Consider the following 16975-nt stretch of genomic DNA (forward strand, 5'->3'; position numbering starts at 1 on the left):
TAGCTTGGAAGCAAATTCAATGCCCTTGTTCTTTGGATCATTCTCTTCTCTGCCATTATAGTAGCCAGTCCCAGTAATCGGGTAACGACCCTCTCGGCCCACCGATCGCAGCTCTTTTGAGCACTGGCCACGCCTGATCTGGAAACGGTCTGAAGTCCGCCGACAAGTTACCTTCCTCCAACTTCAACCACATACCCATTCAACCATGAACAGACTATTCGGTACCAAGAGCACGGCTCCTAAGCCGACTCTTGACAGTGCCATCTCCAATGTATGCGACCGAGACCAATCAGGCAGCCATCCCCTCACGACACCCCCACTAACAACATAACAGGTCGACACTCGAGTCTCCAGCATAGATGTCAAGCTAGCAGCACTCAACTCCGAACTCTCCACATATCAAACGAAGATGGCCAAGATGCGCGACGGGCCTGGCAAGACTGCCCTTCGACAGAAAGCACTCAAGGTCCTCCAACGACGGAAACAATACGAGTCGCAACGAGATCAGCTCTCCCAACAATCGTGGAACATGGAACAGGCGGGCATGATGCAGGATAATTTAAAGAATGTGATGACTACGGTGGACGCCATGAAGACCACGACCAAGGAACTCAAGAAGCAATATGGCAAGGTCGACATCGACAAGATCGAGCAAATGCAGGATGAGATGGCCGATCTGATGGAGGTCGGGAATGAGATCAATGAGAGTATCTCACGGGCCTACGATGTACCAGAGGATGTTGACGAGTCTGAACTGGATGCCGAGCTCGAGGCGCTAGGCGAGGAATCTATGTTTGAAAGCAGTATGGGCGAGAGTGCCATGCCCAGCTTTATGCAGGACGAGGTCGCTCCCCCGCAGTTCATTGATGAACCACCAGAGCAACATAAGGTCAAGGAAGCCGCAGGTGGACTTGGTTGAAACCATTCAAAGCGTTTTTTTTTAGGCACAACTCGGTGTTTAATGTGTTAGGACCCAGTGGAGTTGAGTTTGACTTGATTTGATTTTAGCCTTAAGTAAACGATGTTCATGCCGTATCCAAAGATCGTTTGGAACTTTGTCTAAACACATATCATGGGTCCACCACACCATAGTGGTCAGTAGACTAAGTATGAAGCCCAGACATCTCGCTATACGCAAGATAGGCTCATACCGGACACACCTGGACTTGCTCAGGGATTGGCGAGGGCGCAGGGTGCAATCTCTCTTTAAGATGCTTTGCCCATACCCACAAGGACTAACAAGGCCACATTCATCACAACGATGACAACCCAGACAACGCCCGCGAGAATCGAAAGGAACAAATTGTTCCTCATCGGAACCGTGATTACCTCTACTTCACCGTCGCGCTCGCTAGGCTCCTCGGTCCGAACCGTCATGTAGCGATTGAAGCAGGTGAACCAGATGAGCGGCGCAGAGACAAATGGCAAGATAACACTCAGCACAACTTGACTTGCTGTCAGAGTCTTATCAAGGCCGTCTTTGCCAACTGCCGCAGCAATAATGATACTCGGGATGATACTGATCGAGCGCGTGATGAGTCTTCGCATCCAGGGACGGATGGTCCAGTTCAGCATGCCCTCGCTCACCATTTGGCCAGCGATTGTACAGACGATACCGGCGGAGATACCTGACAACAGAAGAGCGAGTGCAAAGACCAAGCCAGCGGCAGGGGAGATCGATGATGATAGCAGGCTGTGAATACCGAAAAGATCGGCATCAGCACCACCAGGGACATCATACAAAGAGGCTCCGGCGACAATGAGAATTGCGCTGTTTACAAACAGTGCAAATGTGAATAGTGACAGAGATAACTCAATAATCGAGTATTTCATACAGCCACGGATCGCATAGATAGATGGGCGATACTTAACTTCGCCATCGGCATTGCCTAAGGGAACAGTGGTTTCCACATAGCCCGATGTGACATCGAACTCTTTAAGGCGAGACTGAACGACACCGCTGCCGAGGAAGAGAGAATGCGGCATGACTGTGGCTCCAAGAATTCCACAGCTTTGATAGAGACTTTGAAATGATTTAGTAACATGCATTAAGCAGCCTGTGATCAATAGTAAAGGGAAACTTACCCTTCCGATTTAACAATGGCCGAGGAAGGCAGGTAGCCTCGGAAGACTTCACCAATAGACTGATCTTGGATAAGGGAGAGCTGAATGCAGAAGCAGACAACCACACCGAGCACTAAAGCCATGACGAAGAACTCGAACAGTCGTAATCCCCACATCGTCCCGTTAGGTCGATAGAAGATCAAAATGAAGAGAACATCCACCAGGGTGATGGCACAACCAGCTACCAAAGGGATGTTCAAAAGTAGATTCAACGCGATCGCGGATCCAACGACCTATCGAATTTGTCAATTTGCAATTAATGCGACCACCCAGTTAAATCAAAACTCACTTCTGCAATATCCGTCGCAACAATCGCGGCTTCCGCAAGGATATAAAGCAAGATAGTCAACCATTTTGGAAGATGCTCACGGCAATTCTCTGCTAGGTTGAGACCAGTCACAGAGCCTAGCTTGATACACAGGGACTGCAAAAGAATTGCAAAGAGATTGGAGACGAGAACGATGAACAACAAGGCGTACTTGAACTCGGCGCCCGCCGCAACATCAGTGGCATAATTGCCCGGGTCAATGTATGCAACTGCAATGAGAAATCCAGGGCCAATAAAGCGACCGAATTTTGCCAAGGTTTGGATGCAGCGCAGAGTAGAAGAATGAAGATATTCAGAGAATGGAAGGCGAGGTGACCTGCTCTCCGGGGGTGAATCACCCCCGTCGGCAGCGGTCACTTCGCCACTGGGGGATTTTTCTTTCCCTGGGTCTCGATCTTGTTGACTGTGCGGTCTATTCTCAATTGATAACGGATCATCTGCCGTATCGGAGTTCGCAGCATGTCTGCGGTGCACTCTGGAATTGGCGAGGCCATTGAAGTCATTCCGCGTGGTGGTGTCCGCACTGAAGGGCGGTGGGCTCTGATTCCAGCCCGGGTGGGCGAGAGTGTCGTCGTTCCGCGAGGGGCAATTCATGGCTGCTGTACTTCCAAGATTCTTGGCACAGGGATAGAATTGTCTTGGGGGTTTTTTGGGGAACTTTGGTGATCGGGAAGAGGAAGACACTGGTGGAGAGAGTCCGGAAGTCCCCGATGCCCACCCGCTCCAAGTCTAATTCATTAGGTTCATGGCGAACATGGAATTTTGTCTTGGTTTGTTATGTTGTTTTTGTCTGCCCACTATGGGTTTTAGTATAATTTACGGAAGAATTCCAAGGTTCTGGACCATTGGGCGGTTTTGAATACATGTCCAGAATATGATGGTCCTATCCAAGTCGCAAACGGCGATTGGAATGCCACTTTCTGCTTCCCAGTTGCACACGTATTTCTGCATATGAAATCATCAGCAGATAACAAAAACGGGGGGCTCGACAGGAAACTGCATGTGTTGAATGTCAATTGGGTGTCTCGTCCGGCATCGGAAGCATTGTGGAGAGCGATGCTGTGCACCAGGTGGACACCGAGGTAGGGAGGGACCTTGTTAGTACTTTGAAGTTGGCAAGGAGGATGAAGGAAGGGAGTATATAAAAGAAATGTATATATATATATATATATAACTCTTTTATAACCCGTGGCCCTCGAGGAAGAAGTGTAGTCATATGCTTTGGTTCTATGTACACACCGACCACATCGTCCTCCGTGCCCAAGACAGTCCTGATTTAAATCCAATAATGAGACATAAAACGACTGCAAGGATAGACGAGTATTAACCTAGGCAATAATATGCAATATGACATGTCCGGGTGTGATAGGCACAGCAATAGCCGCAATAACAGCAATAGAAGGTTAATAGGTGCTAATAAACCCCATCTTCACCGCCAGCTGCAGATGGTTGCCCTGCGCAACCTCTTTACCCGCACGTTGTTTACTCCTCCAGGATCTCTTACATCTCGATCGATGACGGTTGCTGTTGGCAGCTGAGTTTCTTCTTACCCTTAAGGCTTATCATCCCCCCCTCCCACGCATTTTGCTTTTTTGTTCCCTCGGGGTTTTTGTTTGTTGCCCTTGTCATTGCGTTTTGAATTCTGCGTTTGTTTGCATTCCCGTGAGTTTCGATCTGCGATTACCCGTTCCCCCGCCTTCTTCTGACATGATTTTAGTTGCTGGTCAAAGTGAATAGCAATGGCGAGCACATCGGGTCCCCAGATCTTCGACGATGCAAGCCGATCCCCCACCAAACCGTCTATGTTCCGCGCCATCATGTCACCCAAATCCCATAAACGAAATCAATCTGCGGATGATGCCGCTGCGCCCCGGCCGCTGCAAAGAACCAAACCCTCCGAAAACATCCCTTTCTCGTTTGGTGAACCATCTCCCCATCCAACGGGCTATCGCCCATTGAGTGAGATTGTACCCAACCGTGATGTCGGCGACAATGGAGCCCCACCAAAGAGTGGAGGTAAAGAACCGAAGGGACCTCTACACAAGAAGACCAAGAGCGCTGTGTCTCTGAAGTCACTGAGGAGCTATATGGAACGGAAGGACGGCAAACCGGAGGACGCAACGACCGAGGACGGTGACGACTTGTCACCCAAGAAGGCTAAATCATCCAACAGTCTCTCCGCCATCCTCAAGAGATCCCAACGGGGACGCAAAGATGGGTCGAACTCCAAGCAGAGTCGGGACAAGGAGAACCGCAGTCCGACTGATCTCATTGACAACATGCCGTCCCCTGCCTGGTCCCAAGACTCCGCTTCTGTTCACAGAGAGCCCATCGGCCGATCACGTCCGAGCTCCACGGCCGAACCACGACGAACTGTAGCGGACGAGGTGTCCCTATACACACCCAAGGGTTATGGGCCAAGCCAGCAACGCAACTTTTACGACTTCCATCAACCATCCCTTGCTAAACCTGGAGACGCCAAGCCTCGCCCGAAGTCAGACATTCTATCTGGGAACCGCAAGGTGAAGGACTTGCTTGGACTGCAGCGGGTAACCTCCGGAGACAATGCCTCCCCCAAGCGAACCGACGATGCTTCGACAAAGAGCCGCGGGCCTCCTAGCCCACGCAAATTGTCGCCTCCCACCATGGCGAAGGAAGAACAGCCTAAGCGACTCTCCCGCGTACAGGCGGCTATTTCGGCGTTCAATGCGAAGGAACGAGACGCGGAAGTGCACCAGCACTTGAATTCCAAAGATCTTGAAAGTGAATTCGAGAAGTTGCTGGTTTGTTGATCCCACATTAAGGCGCATCGGTCGCATTGCTAACTCCTTCTCAGGACGCGAGAAACATCCCTCACAACATGCGAGACAAAATGCGCTCTCTCGACACCAACATCAAGGCCGATTTTATCCAGAAAGATCGAACTGAGAACATGACTCCTCTCAGCTCGGGAACTGGTGACAGCCGTCGAGGACGTGGCAAAGAATCCAGGGAGGACTCGGAGCCTCAGGACCGCAAAGGGTCGCGATCTCGCTCACGGACTCGTGGCTTTACGCTCACTAAAGGACCGTCATCTCCAGGAAAGAAGCTTAGACGGGATAGTGAAGCCTCGAACCGTCGACCACGATCTGTCGATCTTTCCCAGCCTGTCGGTGTCTACACCACTTTGTCCGCCAATGCGTCCACGGCCTCTCTTGCCGAAGCGGCTGCTGTTGATACTGCAGCGGATCCTTCCGACTTCGTGCACTACCTGAGAGAAATACAGAAGCCAGAAATGGTTGAAGTTGGAAAAGTGCACAAGCTGCGCCTTCTCCTCCGCAACGAAACAGTGCAATGGGTAAACGATTTTATCACCGAGGGAGGAATGAATGAGATCGTACAGCTTCTATATCGCATCATGAAGATGACCTGGCGGTACGTGCACTCTTTCCATTTTGCGTATCGTCGCTAATTTGTCTCACAGGGAGGACCACGAGGACACCCTCCTACATGAGGCGTTGCTCTGCCTTAAGGCTCTTTGCACTACATCTGTAGCTCTCACCCATCTCTCTGCCATTGAGGCCGAACTCTTCCCCGCTTTGCTGCAAATGCTGTTTGACGAGGAGAAGAAGGGCCCCAGCGAGTTCACCACTCGCGGGATCATTGCAAACTTGCTCTTCACGCAACTTTCCAATGCTCCAGCGGGCGAACAGGCGACTAGGCGCGCCAAGCAGATTCTCTCATATCTGAAAGATCCTGCACCTCCGGCCAATAACCAGCCCTTGTCCTTCATTGCCAACATCTATCAATCGCGACCTTACCGAGTTTGGTGTAAAGAAGTTTCCAATGTGACCAAAGAAGTCTTCTGGATCTTCCTCCATCACCTCAATGTCATCCCGCTTCCCAAGACGGACGAGCTCTTCGGCGAAGAGACTCCAGTGGACACTCGGTCATACAGCGAGCGTCATTTCCCTCCACCTCGCCCTCCTGTTCCCGCCGCACCATACGTCGGCGGCGTTGAATGGGATGCGACCAACTATCTTGCTGCACATCTTGATCTTGTGAACGGCCTTATTGCCGTGCTACCCACCCCAGATGAGCGAAACCACCTTCGCGATGAGCTCCGAGCCTCCGGGTTTGAGAAGGTCATGGGTGGTAGCCTACGCACTTGCAAGGAGAAGTTCTATGCTTCCGTTCATGATTGCCTGCGCACCTGGGTCGCTGCAGCAGCTGACGACGGTTGGCCTTACACTTTTGTACGCGAAGGACCGGCCCGAGTAGGCGAGCCTGGCTCCCCAACCAAATCCCCAAAGAAATTCGCCCCAGGCAGTCCAAAGAAAGGTTTGGTCGACGAGCGACCCCCTAAGTTGGAACTTGCCCTGGATTTCGAAAACCGCCCAGCTCCAGGTCCGATGACCCCGTCTAGTGACCTGCGTAGCTGGCTTTGAGCACCGGGCGCGCAACCCCCGGTTCTTATTTAACGAATCTCCCATACCTCTCCTGTCTTTTTTCTTTGCTCTTTGCACTTTTGGCTTACACTCATGACACGGCGTTTGGGCTGAACCACAAGCAGCCCCCAACTTTTTTTGTTGGTATCTTTGTTTACTTGACCTTGGTGTTTACGGTCTCCTCTTGGCGTTGGCATTCTTGGTGTTTTGGCTTGCAACTGCATTTCCTTGTCCAGAGAAGTCCTGCGGACTTGATGTAATGAAGCCACATATTGGCACAGGCGACGGAGAGATTGCGAATGATTTCCCTGTCTCTCCCTATGGTACAGCGACGCCTGTTATTCCGACAGGACTTTTTCATGACAAATTATGAACAGATATGAGAATTGAATGAATCGTAACTGATTTTCCTATACAACCCCCTTTATCACCTCTCAGTGACTAAAGACCTCGTCTGTAGCAATTCATGCTAGAAGCTTTCTTCATACCCTCCTGACCCCTACTCTGCTTTCCATTTTTACCCTCTTTTTATACACAAGACCAGAGGCAATACCAACATTATTTTTGTTTTCCAAAAAAAAAAAAAAGAGCATCAATTCAGAACGTATGGTACACGATATGTCCAAAGTCAGCCGTTGCAGAAACCCAGGCAATGACCTGTGTGGTTTTTCAACCTCGCGATTTTCCGCTTCCAACCTCACCCACTTTCTTCCCCTGACCCCGGAATCCGAAATGGCGGGTGATCATCAAACGGTCGCGGATATCAATCTGCTATCAAAATTTCTCAGTGATAATCAACACGGCCTCTCTGCTAGCTCTTCAGTCGACTGCATCGTGATTTGTGCTTCGGCCGTTCTGTACGGCGCCGAGGTCCTCTTCTCCACCCTTCAACAAAATCCTTCCATAACCAGATGTGTTGTGCTTTGCGGAGGTATCGGACACTCAACCGAACTTCTGTACGCCTCCGTGAAAGCTCATCCGAGATTTTCGCGCATTGCAAATGAAGTGCAGGGACTCCCGGAAGCTGAGGTCCTAAATCTCATTCTGAATGAATTCCATGATCGGTCTTCGATCACTCGGAATGGATGTCAGATTCTCGTCGAATCACAGTCTACAAATTGTGGACAAAACGCTTCATTCTCCCGAAAGGTGCTCGATGAGGCGGGATTCACGTCTCCGGCTACGTGTCTTGTCATTCAAGATCCTACGATGATGCTCCGCACGAAGGCGTCATTTGAAAAGGTCTATGAGGATGCCATATCTGCCGTGTCGGTTGTCAGTTGTCCGACTTTCGTACCGCAAGTACAATTGTCGCTCAGCGGTGATCTCGAATACTCCGATAAACACGTGGTAACGATGGAAGGACGGTCGATTCCATCGGCTCAGCTGTGGTCGCAAACTCGATTTTTGGAGTTGATCACGGGGGAGATCCCCCGTCTGAGGGATGATAAAGATGGCTATGGTCCTCGAGGACGGGGTTTCATTTCCCATGTCGATGTACCTGGTGATGTTGAAGCCGCCTGGTCTCGTCTACAGTCGACGTCTAGGGGATCAAGATAAAGAGCTGCCCAGATCAAATACCTGGACTGTGTTATGTTGAGTCAACGGCGTTGAAATCAGTGGATGGAAACTTTGTTTGTTCTCTTGATGCCAAATTAGATGAAGCGCGACCAAGAACAAAAGAAATAAAGATACGAAGAAGCACCATGTTCAAGTGACATGAAGAACAAGGCAACTCAAACCAAATATCAAGTGCCGGGTTAATTCTAGGCGGATGCAACATTCATATACTGGGCCAAGCCTCCCCAAAAGCGCTGCAATGCCGATTGTGTCAATAATGGGGTTGGGGTATAACGGTATGCCGGGGGCAGGACTCCTTCCAACGCAGCCTTTATTTGCAAAGCAAGCGTGCGCGAGTGCCAACGGTGTTGCTGCGTATAGCCACCCATGACCCAAAAGTTGTCAAGACGTGATTGCCTCTTCCACAAGCCACGGATCTCACCCTCGGCATCAATGCCCCATGTCGCATCAAGGCGGGCTGCGATCTCCTGGGAATTGAGAATGTGGCTATCACTGGTACTCTGAACGGGCGAGCTGCCCAATATTTCCGTGGCCGTGTCACGCACATTCTTATCGGCGAATCCGGTGCACCAAATGATGGCATCCGCATCAACGCAACTGCCATCTGAGAACCGCAGCCCAGTTGTCGTATAAGCAATAGGCTCGACGTGAGCTTTGATGTCGACCTTTCCTTCCTCTAGAAGCTTGGTTCCACCCACATCGACGTAGTGTCCACCGCCACGCTCAATCAGATTATGCATCAATGCACACTTGGGGTGTGCACTGTCCAGAACAGGGAATCCGGCCTCTTCCAGGGATTTGTATCGATCAGGCTCCTCAGTTGCAAAATGTGTGAACAGATTGCGGGCTAGTTGAGCATCCACAGATGTCGGCAGGGTCATGAAAAGATTATCTGCGAACTCGACGTCTGTATCATAAGCGCCTAGACTGACTGGGTTACAGACATAGTCCACGGGGACAATGTATGTAGGAGATCGCACGTTCATCGTCGTTTGAAGTCCTGCGGCATGGCAATTCTCCATAACGTCGAATGCTGTGTTAGCGGATCCGATTACGATGACGGACTGAACCGATGAAACATAAGCATTTGCTCTCTCACTTTCAAATGGTACCACATACCTTTACCCCCTTCTCCTTCAGTTTTTCGGCATTCTTGAAGTGCGCCGAGTGGAGACTTGTGCCCGCGTACAGGTGATTGTCTGCTATCGATGGAAGGTTAATCTTTTGAGAGCCAATGCCTGTAGCCATAACAATATGCTTGGAGACAATTTTGCGTTGACCAGCGGGTGTTTGAAGCTCGACAACCCATCGTGCGGTCGCGATATCATATTCTGTTGATCGAACTTGTGCCGAGGTGATCATGTTAAGGTTGAAAGACTCGACGTATCGTCGGACCTGAGAAGCTAAGTCATCTTTTGAAAGCATGTGAGGAGCCAAAAGCTCCTTGTCATATCCTAGTCAGGGGTCAACTGAAGCTGTACATTCATCTAAGTCGACGCATGGAGACTCACTCATATAGGGCAGGTGGCAGAACGAGGTTGGGATATGAAACCGCATGCAATCGTAGCGGAGGGCCCAGTTATCGCCTGCATGAGCATTTCGCTCGGCCATAATGCTCTCGATACCAAGAGCTTTGAGGCGTGCTGCGAGCGCAATGGCACTGTTATCGAAGACCACTTAGCATGGAAACAGTTGGAGGGTTTATTCTCTTACGCGTTTCCACCACCAATAATGAAGACATCGGTCTCGACATCTTCTAGCCCATCGAGCTGTCTTCCGGGAGATGGAAGTAGACTCTCGTCTTCTTTCTGGATATCCAAGTCTTGAAGGATAGTACTCAAAACCCAGATCTTCCACTGGATTGTCTGGTCGGAGCCCTTGACTGGCAGAAGAACCACCTTTCCACGACAGGTAGCGGCAGGTGAGCTAGTCTCGAACACAATCTGACAATCGATAAATTGCTGTTTACAAAGGTTAGCTACGCTCATTTCGGTCGTACTACTGATCTAGGCATTCGCTTACAAGAACTGGTGTGGCGGGGATGAACATCGCACCACCATTGACCTTGATATCTCCTTTGATGGCCCTCAGACTGCTGGTCTCCAGCAGACTAGTAGCAATGATATCCGATGTTTTGAACGTGCGCAAGTGGTAGGTCAGTGCGAGCTGGTCCTTCCAATATGCCTCGTCTCCCAGGAAGCAACTCTTGAGCGACCCCGCATCATTCGCGGCCAGTGCAGCGTTCAGACCATCCAACACGATCTGAGCTTGCCTAGTTGGCTCATCACCGGTCATTGAAGTCGGATCTATCAATTCGGGAGCAAGCTGGGGAAGCGGTTGCTGGGCCATCATCTCGAGGAGGTCGGCGCGTGGGGGAAACTCGTCATGTGAAGACATGTTGCTGTCTGGTGAGGTCAGGTTCTGTCGCATTGTGCTCTGTACGTGTTTTCGGATCTCGCTTGATGAAACTCACTGGCAGTCATTGCTGGTTGTAGAAGATACGAGGTTCACTCGAGACGGGATACGAGGAAGTCGGAAACCTCCCTGATCGACATGGTCGACACACAAGGTAGCACAGATGCGGTGCTCGGCCTAGCCATACGGAATACTCAACGGATACTGGCCGAAAGTCAGTTCTATTCAGTGCTAGCGTAACAGCGGATCTTGTTCCCCGGTGGACCTAGGAGATTTAGGAGACGCCAGAGCTTATTTCTGTGACAGGTGCATACTGGCCCAGATTTCCTTGCTCGAGTGGCATTGACTGGATGGAATTTCACGGAGTTGATACATCTTCCCCAGAAACGGGTCAGAGCGTTGCGATCATAGCGGGTTGAACCTCAAAGAAGGCAACCTGCGCGGATTACGCCGTAACTAACTTGGATTTTTCACTGAAATTGTGGCCCGTGTCTACTAAACCCACGCTTGGGGGCCGGGTGTTTTATGGGGCGAAGGATTTCATGTGGGACTCCTCTTTGGGCCCAAAAATCAAAAAAAAAATTGAGAAGATCGGCTCTGGATGTGCCCGCTGTCAGTCACAGCCAAGGCGTTAGTAGGCTATTTGACGGGCCACTGACGAGCGGCTGTATGCCCCCCTCGCTTTGCTATTTTCATGATTTCGCCTCCCGCCCGGTCCGTTGGGGCCTTTATGATCCAGAAAATCGGAACTAACCCCTTAACTAATCTCAATTGTACCCAATTCGTCGGAATCCTTCCACTAGCGAAGAAAATGAAGCAAAGGATGTTCGAGCTTTGCCCTAAGTCCCAGTGTGCCGGGATCTTGCACATGAGCAGACATGAGCCATGAAGAAGATCTGCGGGATGTGATCGACTTGTCATAGGCAATTGATGCCTCACTGTTGTATATGAGTGATCGCAAGTCCAATTTGTGACTGATTTGTGGCTCTCCTGCTCTCAGCGTGCTCTCCTGGATTGGATATTTGTTGGTTAAATGGGCACGGGTCTACCACTGGTCCCCAATTAGCCTTCAACATGTCTTCAGAAGAAGCCCTGGCCAAAATTTTGGCAGCCCCAGCTCTTCCACCTCCGGCTGGCGTCACACCAAATTTTGACAACCCGCCGAATTCGAATACCCTCGCCTGGTTTGTGACCACTTTCTGTATGGTGGTAGCGACACTATGTCTCCTACTTCGAGCTTATGTGAAAATATGGCTGGATAAGAAGCTTCGAGTGGAAGAAGGTGTGTTGGTCCCCTCATAGGAATAACCTGTCAGCCAAATGAACTCGATTGACAAGCTTTCCTATCTAGTGATGATGATCGGTGCATATGTGCGTCTCTTTGAGTCTTTGTTCACCCCACAATGGCTTGTTTGCCTTATCGCACAAGATCCCTGCTAATGCCCTGCAGGGAGCCTACTGGGGCACGGCCTATGCTGCATATTCTTTGATCTACACCCCGGGCTATGGAGTCCATACCTGGAACCTTCACAACAAAGATCTCATCAAACCTCTCTATGTAAGTTTTGTTTTCCCTACCTTCCCTCTCTGTCACGTACATCTGAGTCGCCGCTAACTGTCCTAGTTGATTCTTGTCTATGGCTGTAGTTATTCTGCAGTTCTCCCCCTTATCAAAACGGCAATCTTGCTGGACTGGGGTAGGATATTCGTTGCCATCGATCGTTCCAAGAATCTCTTTTGGTGGGGATGTATGTTCGTCAGTTTCATTCAGTGTGCCTGGGGCATTTCTTGCATCATTCTGCTGAACATGCAGTGTCGCCCGCATGCGGCTATCTGGATGTTCTATCTGCCCAGCAAATGCTATTCCCTTCCCAAGGTGATGCTTGCATCAGCTAGTATCCAGGTCATCTCTGACATTCTCATGTTTTTGCTGCCCCAGAAGATTATCTGGAGCCTGCAAATGAATTGGCAGAAGAAGTTGGGTATCTCAGTGATCTTCGGAGTTGGTATACTGTCAGTTAATTCCTAATTTCCTGCGATGATTTCCAGAGGACTAACTTCACCAAAACCAGTGCCTCACTCGCAGCGTGTTTCCGCCTAGCCCACACCGTCACTTTTGCAACCGAAGCCGACAGCATGTTTCTCATCGGACCTCTCCTCTTCTGGGCCTGTGCCGAAATGACTTGCGGCTTCTTTATTTTCAGTATGCCATGTCTCTCCAAGATGGTGATGGAATCAGGACTCCCTCGGAAAGTCAAAAGCGCTCTCGGCATCAGTGCTCCCAGATCGAGTAGTCCGTCTTATGAGAATTCCAACTCTGCGCCGCAAAATAAGCCTTGGAAGAAGAAGAACAAGGTCGAAACTACGTGGTCAACGCTGGCTGATGACGATATACCACTGTCGAGTCCAGGGGCTTCCGAATCTCAAGAGCGTCTGAATAATGATCGGTTCCATGAACGAGCGGAATCTATACATGTCCTCCATACTACCAAGGTCACGATTTCGAGGGAGGAGCCTACTGGAGATGGTCTCTCTTCGCCGATCACACCGTGGATTAAGAAATCATAAAAAGGGGTTCTTTATTTAGGAGTTTTATACTATTGAGTTTGGTCCATGCGTATTTCTGGCAATGTTTCGTGTGCGTACGTATGCTACCATGATCTCGATTTTCTGTTATAGATGACCAGGTAAAAGCTGCCTCGGTTGAGAAGATTGGGGACTTATGTTGGAAGCAGCGATTTGAATGGTCACTTGACCTCTGAAGAATTCAGGACTCATTTCAACCGTGATGCGCCAATTCCAGATGAAATATCACATTCCCGACGCATGACGTCCATCGACATGTGCAAGTCCGGGGATGGGTTTCACATGCCGATATCGATCGATAAATTGGGGGGATCCCGTGACTTGCCTTCGGATTATCAATGATACGGTGGACCTCGGTACTTTCCAATGCTACCACCGGCCAGCAACGGCCGTTGAAAAGGGAAGTATCACCGATCAGCCCGCCTGATCTATAAGAGAACACCTCCCCGGATACCCAAGCTAGCCCATTTCACTTCCTTTTTTGTTCCAACTCACCCCATACCCCATACCTCATCACACCTTGACGTCATGTCTAACGGTACGTGTAAGCCAGCATTGCTGTACACAAGCAGCTGCTTTGCCAGGTTTCCCTCGGTTGTTTGCAAAACGAAGAAGCTAATTTTATTATAGCTCAGCAACGTCTGAACCAGGTTTCCTCTCACTTCGGCCCTGGTGGCAAGAAGGGAGCTGCCGCCCTCACCGAGAAACACCCTGATGATATTGTCGTGACATGTGCCCTGCGCACTGCCCTCACCAAGGGTGGCAAGGGTGGATTCAAGGACACCGCTGCGGCTGATCTTCTTGCCGGTGTCTTCAAGGCTGTTCTGAACAAGAGCGGTCTTGACCCTAAGGCCGTTGAGGACATTGCCGTTGGCTCCGTCCTTGCCCCCGGTGGTGGTGCTACCGAGTTCCGCGCTGCTGCTCTTGTGGCTGGATTCCCCGAGACCACCGCCGTCAAGAGCTTGAACCGTCAGTGCTCCAGCGGTCTCCAGGCTATCGCCGATATCGCCAACGGCATCCAGTCCGGTATGATCGAGGTCGGTATTGGTGCTGGTGTCGAGAGCATGTCCTCTCAGTACGGGTACGTTGAGTGTTCAAATGTACTTGATTAGTTTTGGCCTAACGTTATCTTTGACAGACCTGGTGCCGTTACTGAGTTCTCCGACCTCCTTGAGAGCCACCCCGAGTCTGCCAACTGCAAGGTTCCCATGGGTGTCCTGTCCGAGAACATGGCCAAGGACCGTGGCGTCACTCGCGCCGCGCAGGACTCTTTCGCCGCCAACTCATACCAGAAGGCTGTTGCAGCTCAAAAGGCTGGTCTTTTCAATGAGGAGATCGCCCCTCTAGACGTGAAGTGGACCGACCCCAAGACCGGCGAGGAGAAGACCATCACCGTCAAGGCTGACGATGGTGTCCGTGAGGGCATCACCGCCGAGTCCCTCGGCAAGATCAAGCCTGCCTTCGCCAAGGACGGCTCCATCCACGCCGGTAACGCCTCTCAGATCTCCGACGGTGCCGCTGCCGTCCTCCTTATGAAGCGCTCCACTGCTGAGCGTCTGGGCCAGAAGATTATTGGCAAGTACGTCGCCGCCAGCATTGTCGGTGTCAAGCCCCTTCTCATGGGTGTTGGCCCCTGGAAGGCCATTCCCGTTGCTTTGGAGAAGGCCGGCATCACCAAGGACGATGTCGATATTTACGAGATCAACGAGGCTTTCGCTTCCCAGTGTGTCTGGTGTGCCAATGAGCTCGGCATTCCTGCTGAGAAGATTAACCCCAAGGGTGGTGCTATTGCTTTCGGTCACCCTCTTGGATGCACTGGTTCTCGCCAGGTCAGTACCTTGCTTACCGAGCTGAAGCGCACAAACAAGAAGATTGGTGTTACCAGCATGTGTGTCGGTACTGGTATGGGTATGGCCGCTGTCTGGGTTTCAGAATAGACGACTTTTACTTTTGGATTGTACATTTTCTCAGCGACTTGCGACATATTATATCATTTGGATACGCACACATATTCTTTGTCATGTATTGAATACTTTGAATGTCACAAAATTGGATGTTCCTTTATTTTCACTTTGTCTACCTTGCTAACAGGGAAGCCCTCAAGTCAGGTAACTGTACCTATACCTATGTGAGCCGGACTTGAAGCAACCTATGAGCGGAACTTTTTGAAGGCATCAGTAACACTCATTCCGTTTGCAACGGCCTCCTTTGCCTGGTCATCCATTGCAGTCAATTTAGGCATGAGCTCAAGCACCTGATCGAGAAGCTCGCGGGGAATGGCCACCACTCCTTCCAGTGGATCACAGAAGATAATGTCACCCTAGAGTATCGCAGTGATTAGCTATCACCATATCCAACACCCAAGGGCTCCAGGGCGGTTATGGAAGCATTGCTTACTGGAGAAACAGTAACACCTGCGATTGAGATTGGTACATCCCGAGCACCCGCTTTAGCCTCGGCATTAGTTCCAACAGTGGAGCTGGCTCGAGCCCAGATCTGTAACAACACAGACATTAGTGATGATGCAGAAAATGGGATGATAGTAACTGACCGGGAGACCTGTCGCCTTCAACTCTTTCAAATCCCTGACTCGGCCGCCGACAACAGTTGCCTTGATACCGACAGCCTTCATCCGAGTCGCCATGATCCCACCCGTCACAGCGCAGTACTGCCCTTCAGGCTGCTCGATGACAACGATAGAGCCCGCGCCTGATTGATCAGAGGCTTCGAACTCGCCGACATGGTCTACCCAATGCTTGCCCGGCGGGAACCCGTGCTTCTGGGGATTTTCTGTTGCGATAGATGGAGGGCTAGCATCTTTGGTTAAAAACTTAAAGGTTGTTGCCGGGGCGGCAATCTTGGGTGTGGTTTCGTTTCGTCCTGTAATGGGTGAAAAGGGAACTTATTTACATGTGTTAGCCAGACTGGAGATACAATGCTGTTACTCATACTAGCATGGCCACATGTGTGGTGAGCTTGGGGATATGGCTTACTCAAGTCGGCCAGAAAGCCTGCACGCGGAACCTCGCCCACTGGTGTGCTTTGTAGTTTGATTAGAGCATCTGATACCTGAGTCAAACAGCGTCAGAGACACAATTCACCCGCTGACATGGAGATTTATCCTGACGAACATCACATGGTGAATAATTGTCGACTAGGATCGCAAGCTGCTCGACCAAAGAACTCATTGTGGATGTTCGAAATAATAATAATTACCGATGCCTTTTATAGACCTTGTAGCAAGATGTGAAAGGTAAGAACGTCCAAGGATTGAACTCTGCGATATGATTGCTGATCGACCGACGCACATGTCCCGTAGGTCCGGATATCGGAACATAATACTACATCATCTTCAGACCAGCTTTGCTCTTGATGAAATTATTGCCTTAGGTATTACACTGTGCTTATAATGTGGTTCTTTCATGACCATAGTACCTTTTGCATCTCATGCTGGAGCAAATATTGTTGGACTTGCAAGCTCGCCCCGCGGCAATAGCCGAGGATATCGTACGAA

General features: G+C 50.4%; 8 protein-coding genes across 8 annotated transcripts; 5 read left to right on the plus strand and 3 right to left on the minus strand.

The window, feature by feature from the left end:
* Positions 1–205: 205 nt before the first annotated feature.
* N7506_011171 (putative SNF7 family protein (Cta1)) lies at positions 206–919 on the plus strand (the record flags this gene model as incomplete). The annotated part of the gene is made up of 2 exons (XM_056960464.1): positions 206–271; positions 335–919. 2 exons carry the CDS (start codon positions 206–208, stop codon positions 917–919), a joined length of 651 nt encoding a protein of 216 aa, XP_056806619.1.
* A 287-nt stretch (positions 920–1206) lies between these two features.
* Positions 1207–3046, minus strand: N7506_011172 (NRAMP family metal ion transporter; the record flags this gene model as incomplete). The annotated part of the gene is made up of 3 exons (XM_056960465.1): positions 1207–2023; positions 2086–2357; positions 2414–3046. 3 exons carry the CDS (start codon positions 3044–3046, stop codon positions 1207–1209), a joined length of 1722 nt encoding a protein of 573 aa, XP_056806620.1.
* A 1145-nt stretch (positions 3047–4191) lies between these two features.
* On the plus strand, positions 4192–6879 carry N7506_011173 (uncharacterized protein; the record flags this gene model as incomplete). Its single annotated transcript, XM_056960466.1, has 3 exons — positions 4192–5235; positions 5289–5866; positions 5916–6879. The coding sequence occupies 3 exons, from the start codon at positions 4192–4194 to the stop codon at positions 6877–6879; spliced, it is 2586 nt and encodes an 861-aa protein (XP_056806621.1).
* A 732-nt stretch (positions 6880–7611) lies between these two features.
* N7506_011174 (YdcF family protein) lies at positions 7612–8439 on the plus strand (the record flags this gene model as incomplete). Its single annotated transcript, XM_056960467.1, has 1 exon — positions 7612–8439. The coding sequence occupies one exon, from the start codon at positions 7612–7614 to the stop codon at positions 8437–8439; it is 828 nt and encodes a 275-aa protein (XP_056806622.1).
* Positions 8440–8645: 206 nt separating this feature from the next.
* On the minus strand, positions 8646–10890 carry N7506_011175 (uncharacterized protein; the record flags this gene model as incomplete). Its single annotated transcript, XM_056960468.1, has 5 exons — positions 8646–9524; positions 9580–9914; positions 9972–10120; positions 10174–10421; positions 10483–10890. The coding sequence occupies 5 exons, from the start codon at positions 10888–10890 to the stop codon at positions 8646–8648; spliced, it is 2019 nt and encodes a 672-aa protein (XP_056806623.1).
* A 1059-nt stretch (positions 10891–11949) lies between these two features.
* Positions 11950–13443, plus strand: N7506_011176 (uncharacterized protein; the record flags this gene model as incomplete). The annotated part of the gene is made up of 4 exons (XM_056960469.1): positions 11950–12157; positions 12330–12433; positions 12500–12888; positions 12948–13443. 4 exons carry the CDS (start codon positions 11950–11952, stop codon positions 13441–13443), a joined length of 1197 nt encoding a protein of 398 aa, XP_056806624.1.
* Positions 13444–13989: 546 nt separating this feature from the next.
* N7506_011177 (3-ketoacyl-coA thiolase peroxisomal A precursor) lies at positions 13990–15398 on the plus strand (the record flags this gene model as incomplete). The annotated part of the gene is made up of 3 exons (XM_056960470.1): positions 13990–13999; positions 14092–14542; positions 14600–15398. 3 exons carry the CDS (start codon positions 13990–13992, stop codon positions 15396–15398), a joined length of 1260 nt encoding a protein of 419 aa, XP_056806625.1.
* Positions 15399–15610: 212 nt separating this feature from the next.
* N7506_011178 (RraA family protein) lies at positions 15611–16649 on the minus strand (the record flags this gene model as incomplete). The annotated part of the gene is made up of 5 exons (XM_056960471.1): positions 15611–15781; positions 15859–15957; positions 16013–16362; positions 16455–16530; positions 16593–16649. The coding sequence occupies 5 exons, from the start codon at positions 16647–16649 to the stop codon at positions 15611–15613; spliced, it is 753 nt and encodes a 250-aa protein (XP_056806626.1).
* Between the last annotated feature and the right edge of the window lie 326 nt (positions 16650–16975).

This window comes from Penicillium brevicompactum, assembly GCF_028827555.1.
Source record: "Penicillium brevicompactum strain IBT 35665 chromosome Unknown utg000007l_segment0_segment0, whole genome shotgun sequence".
NCBI lineage: Eukaryota > Fungi > Ascomycota > Eurotiomycetes > Eurotiales > Aspergillaceae > Penicillium > Penicillium brevicompactum.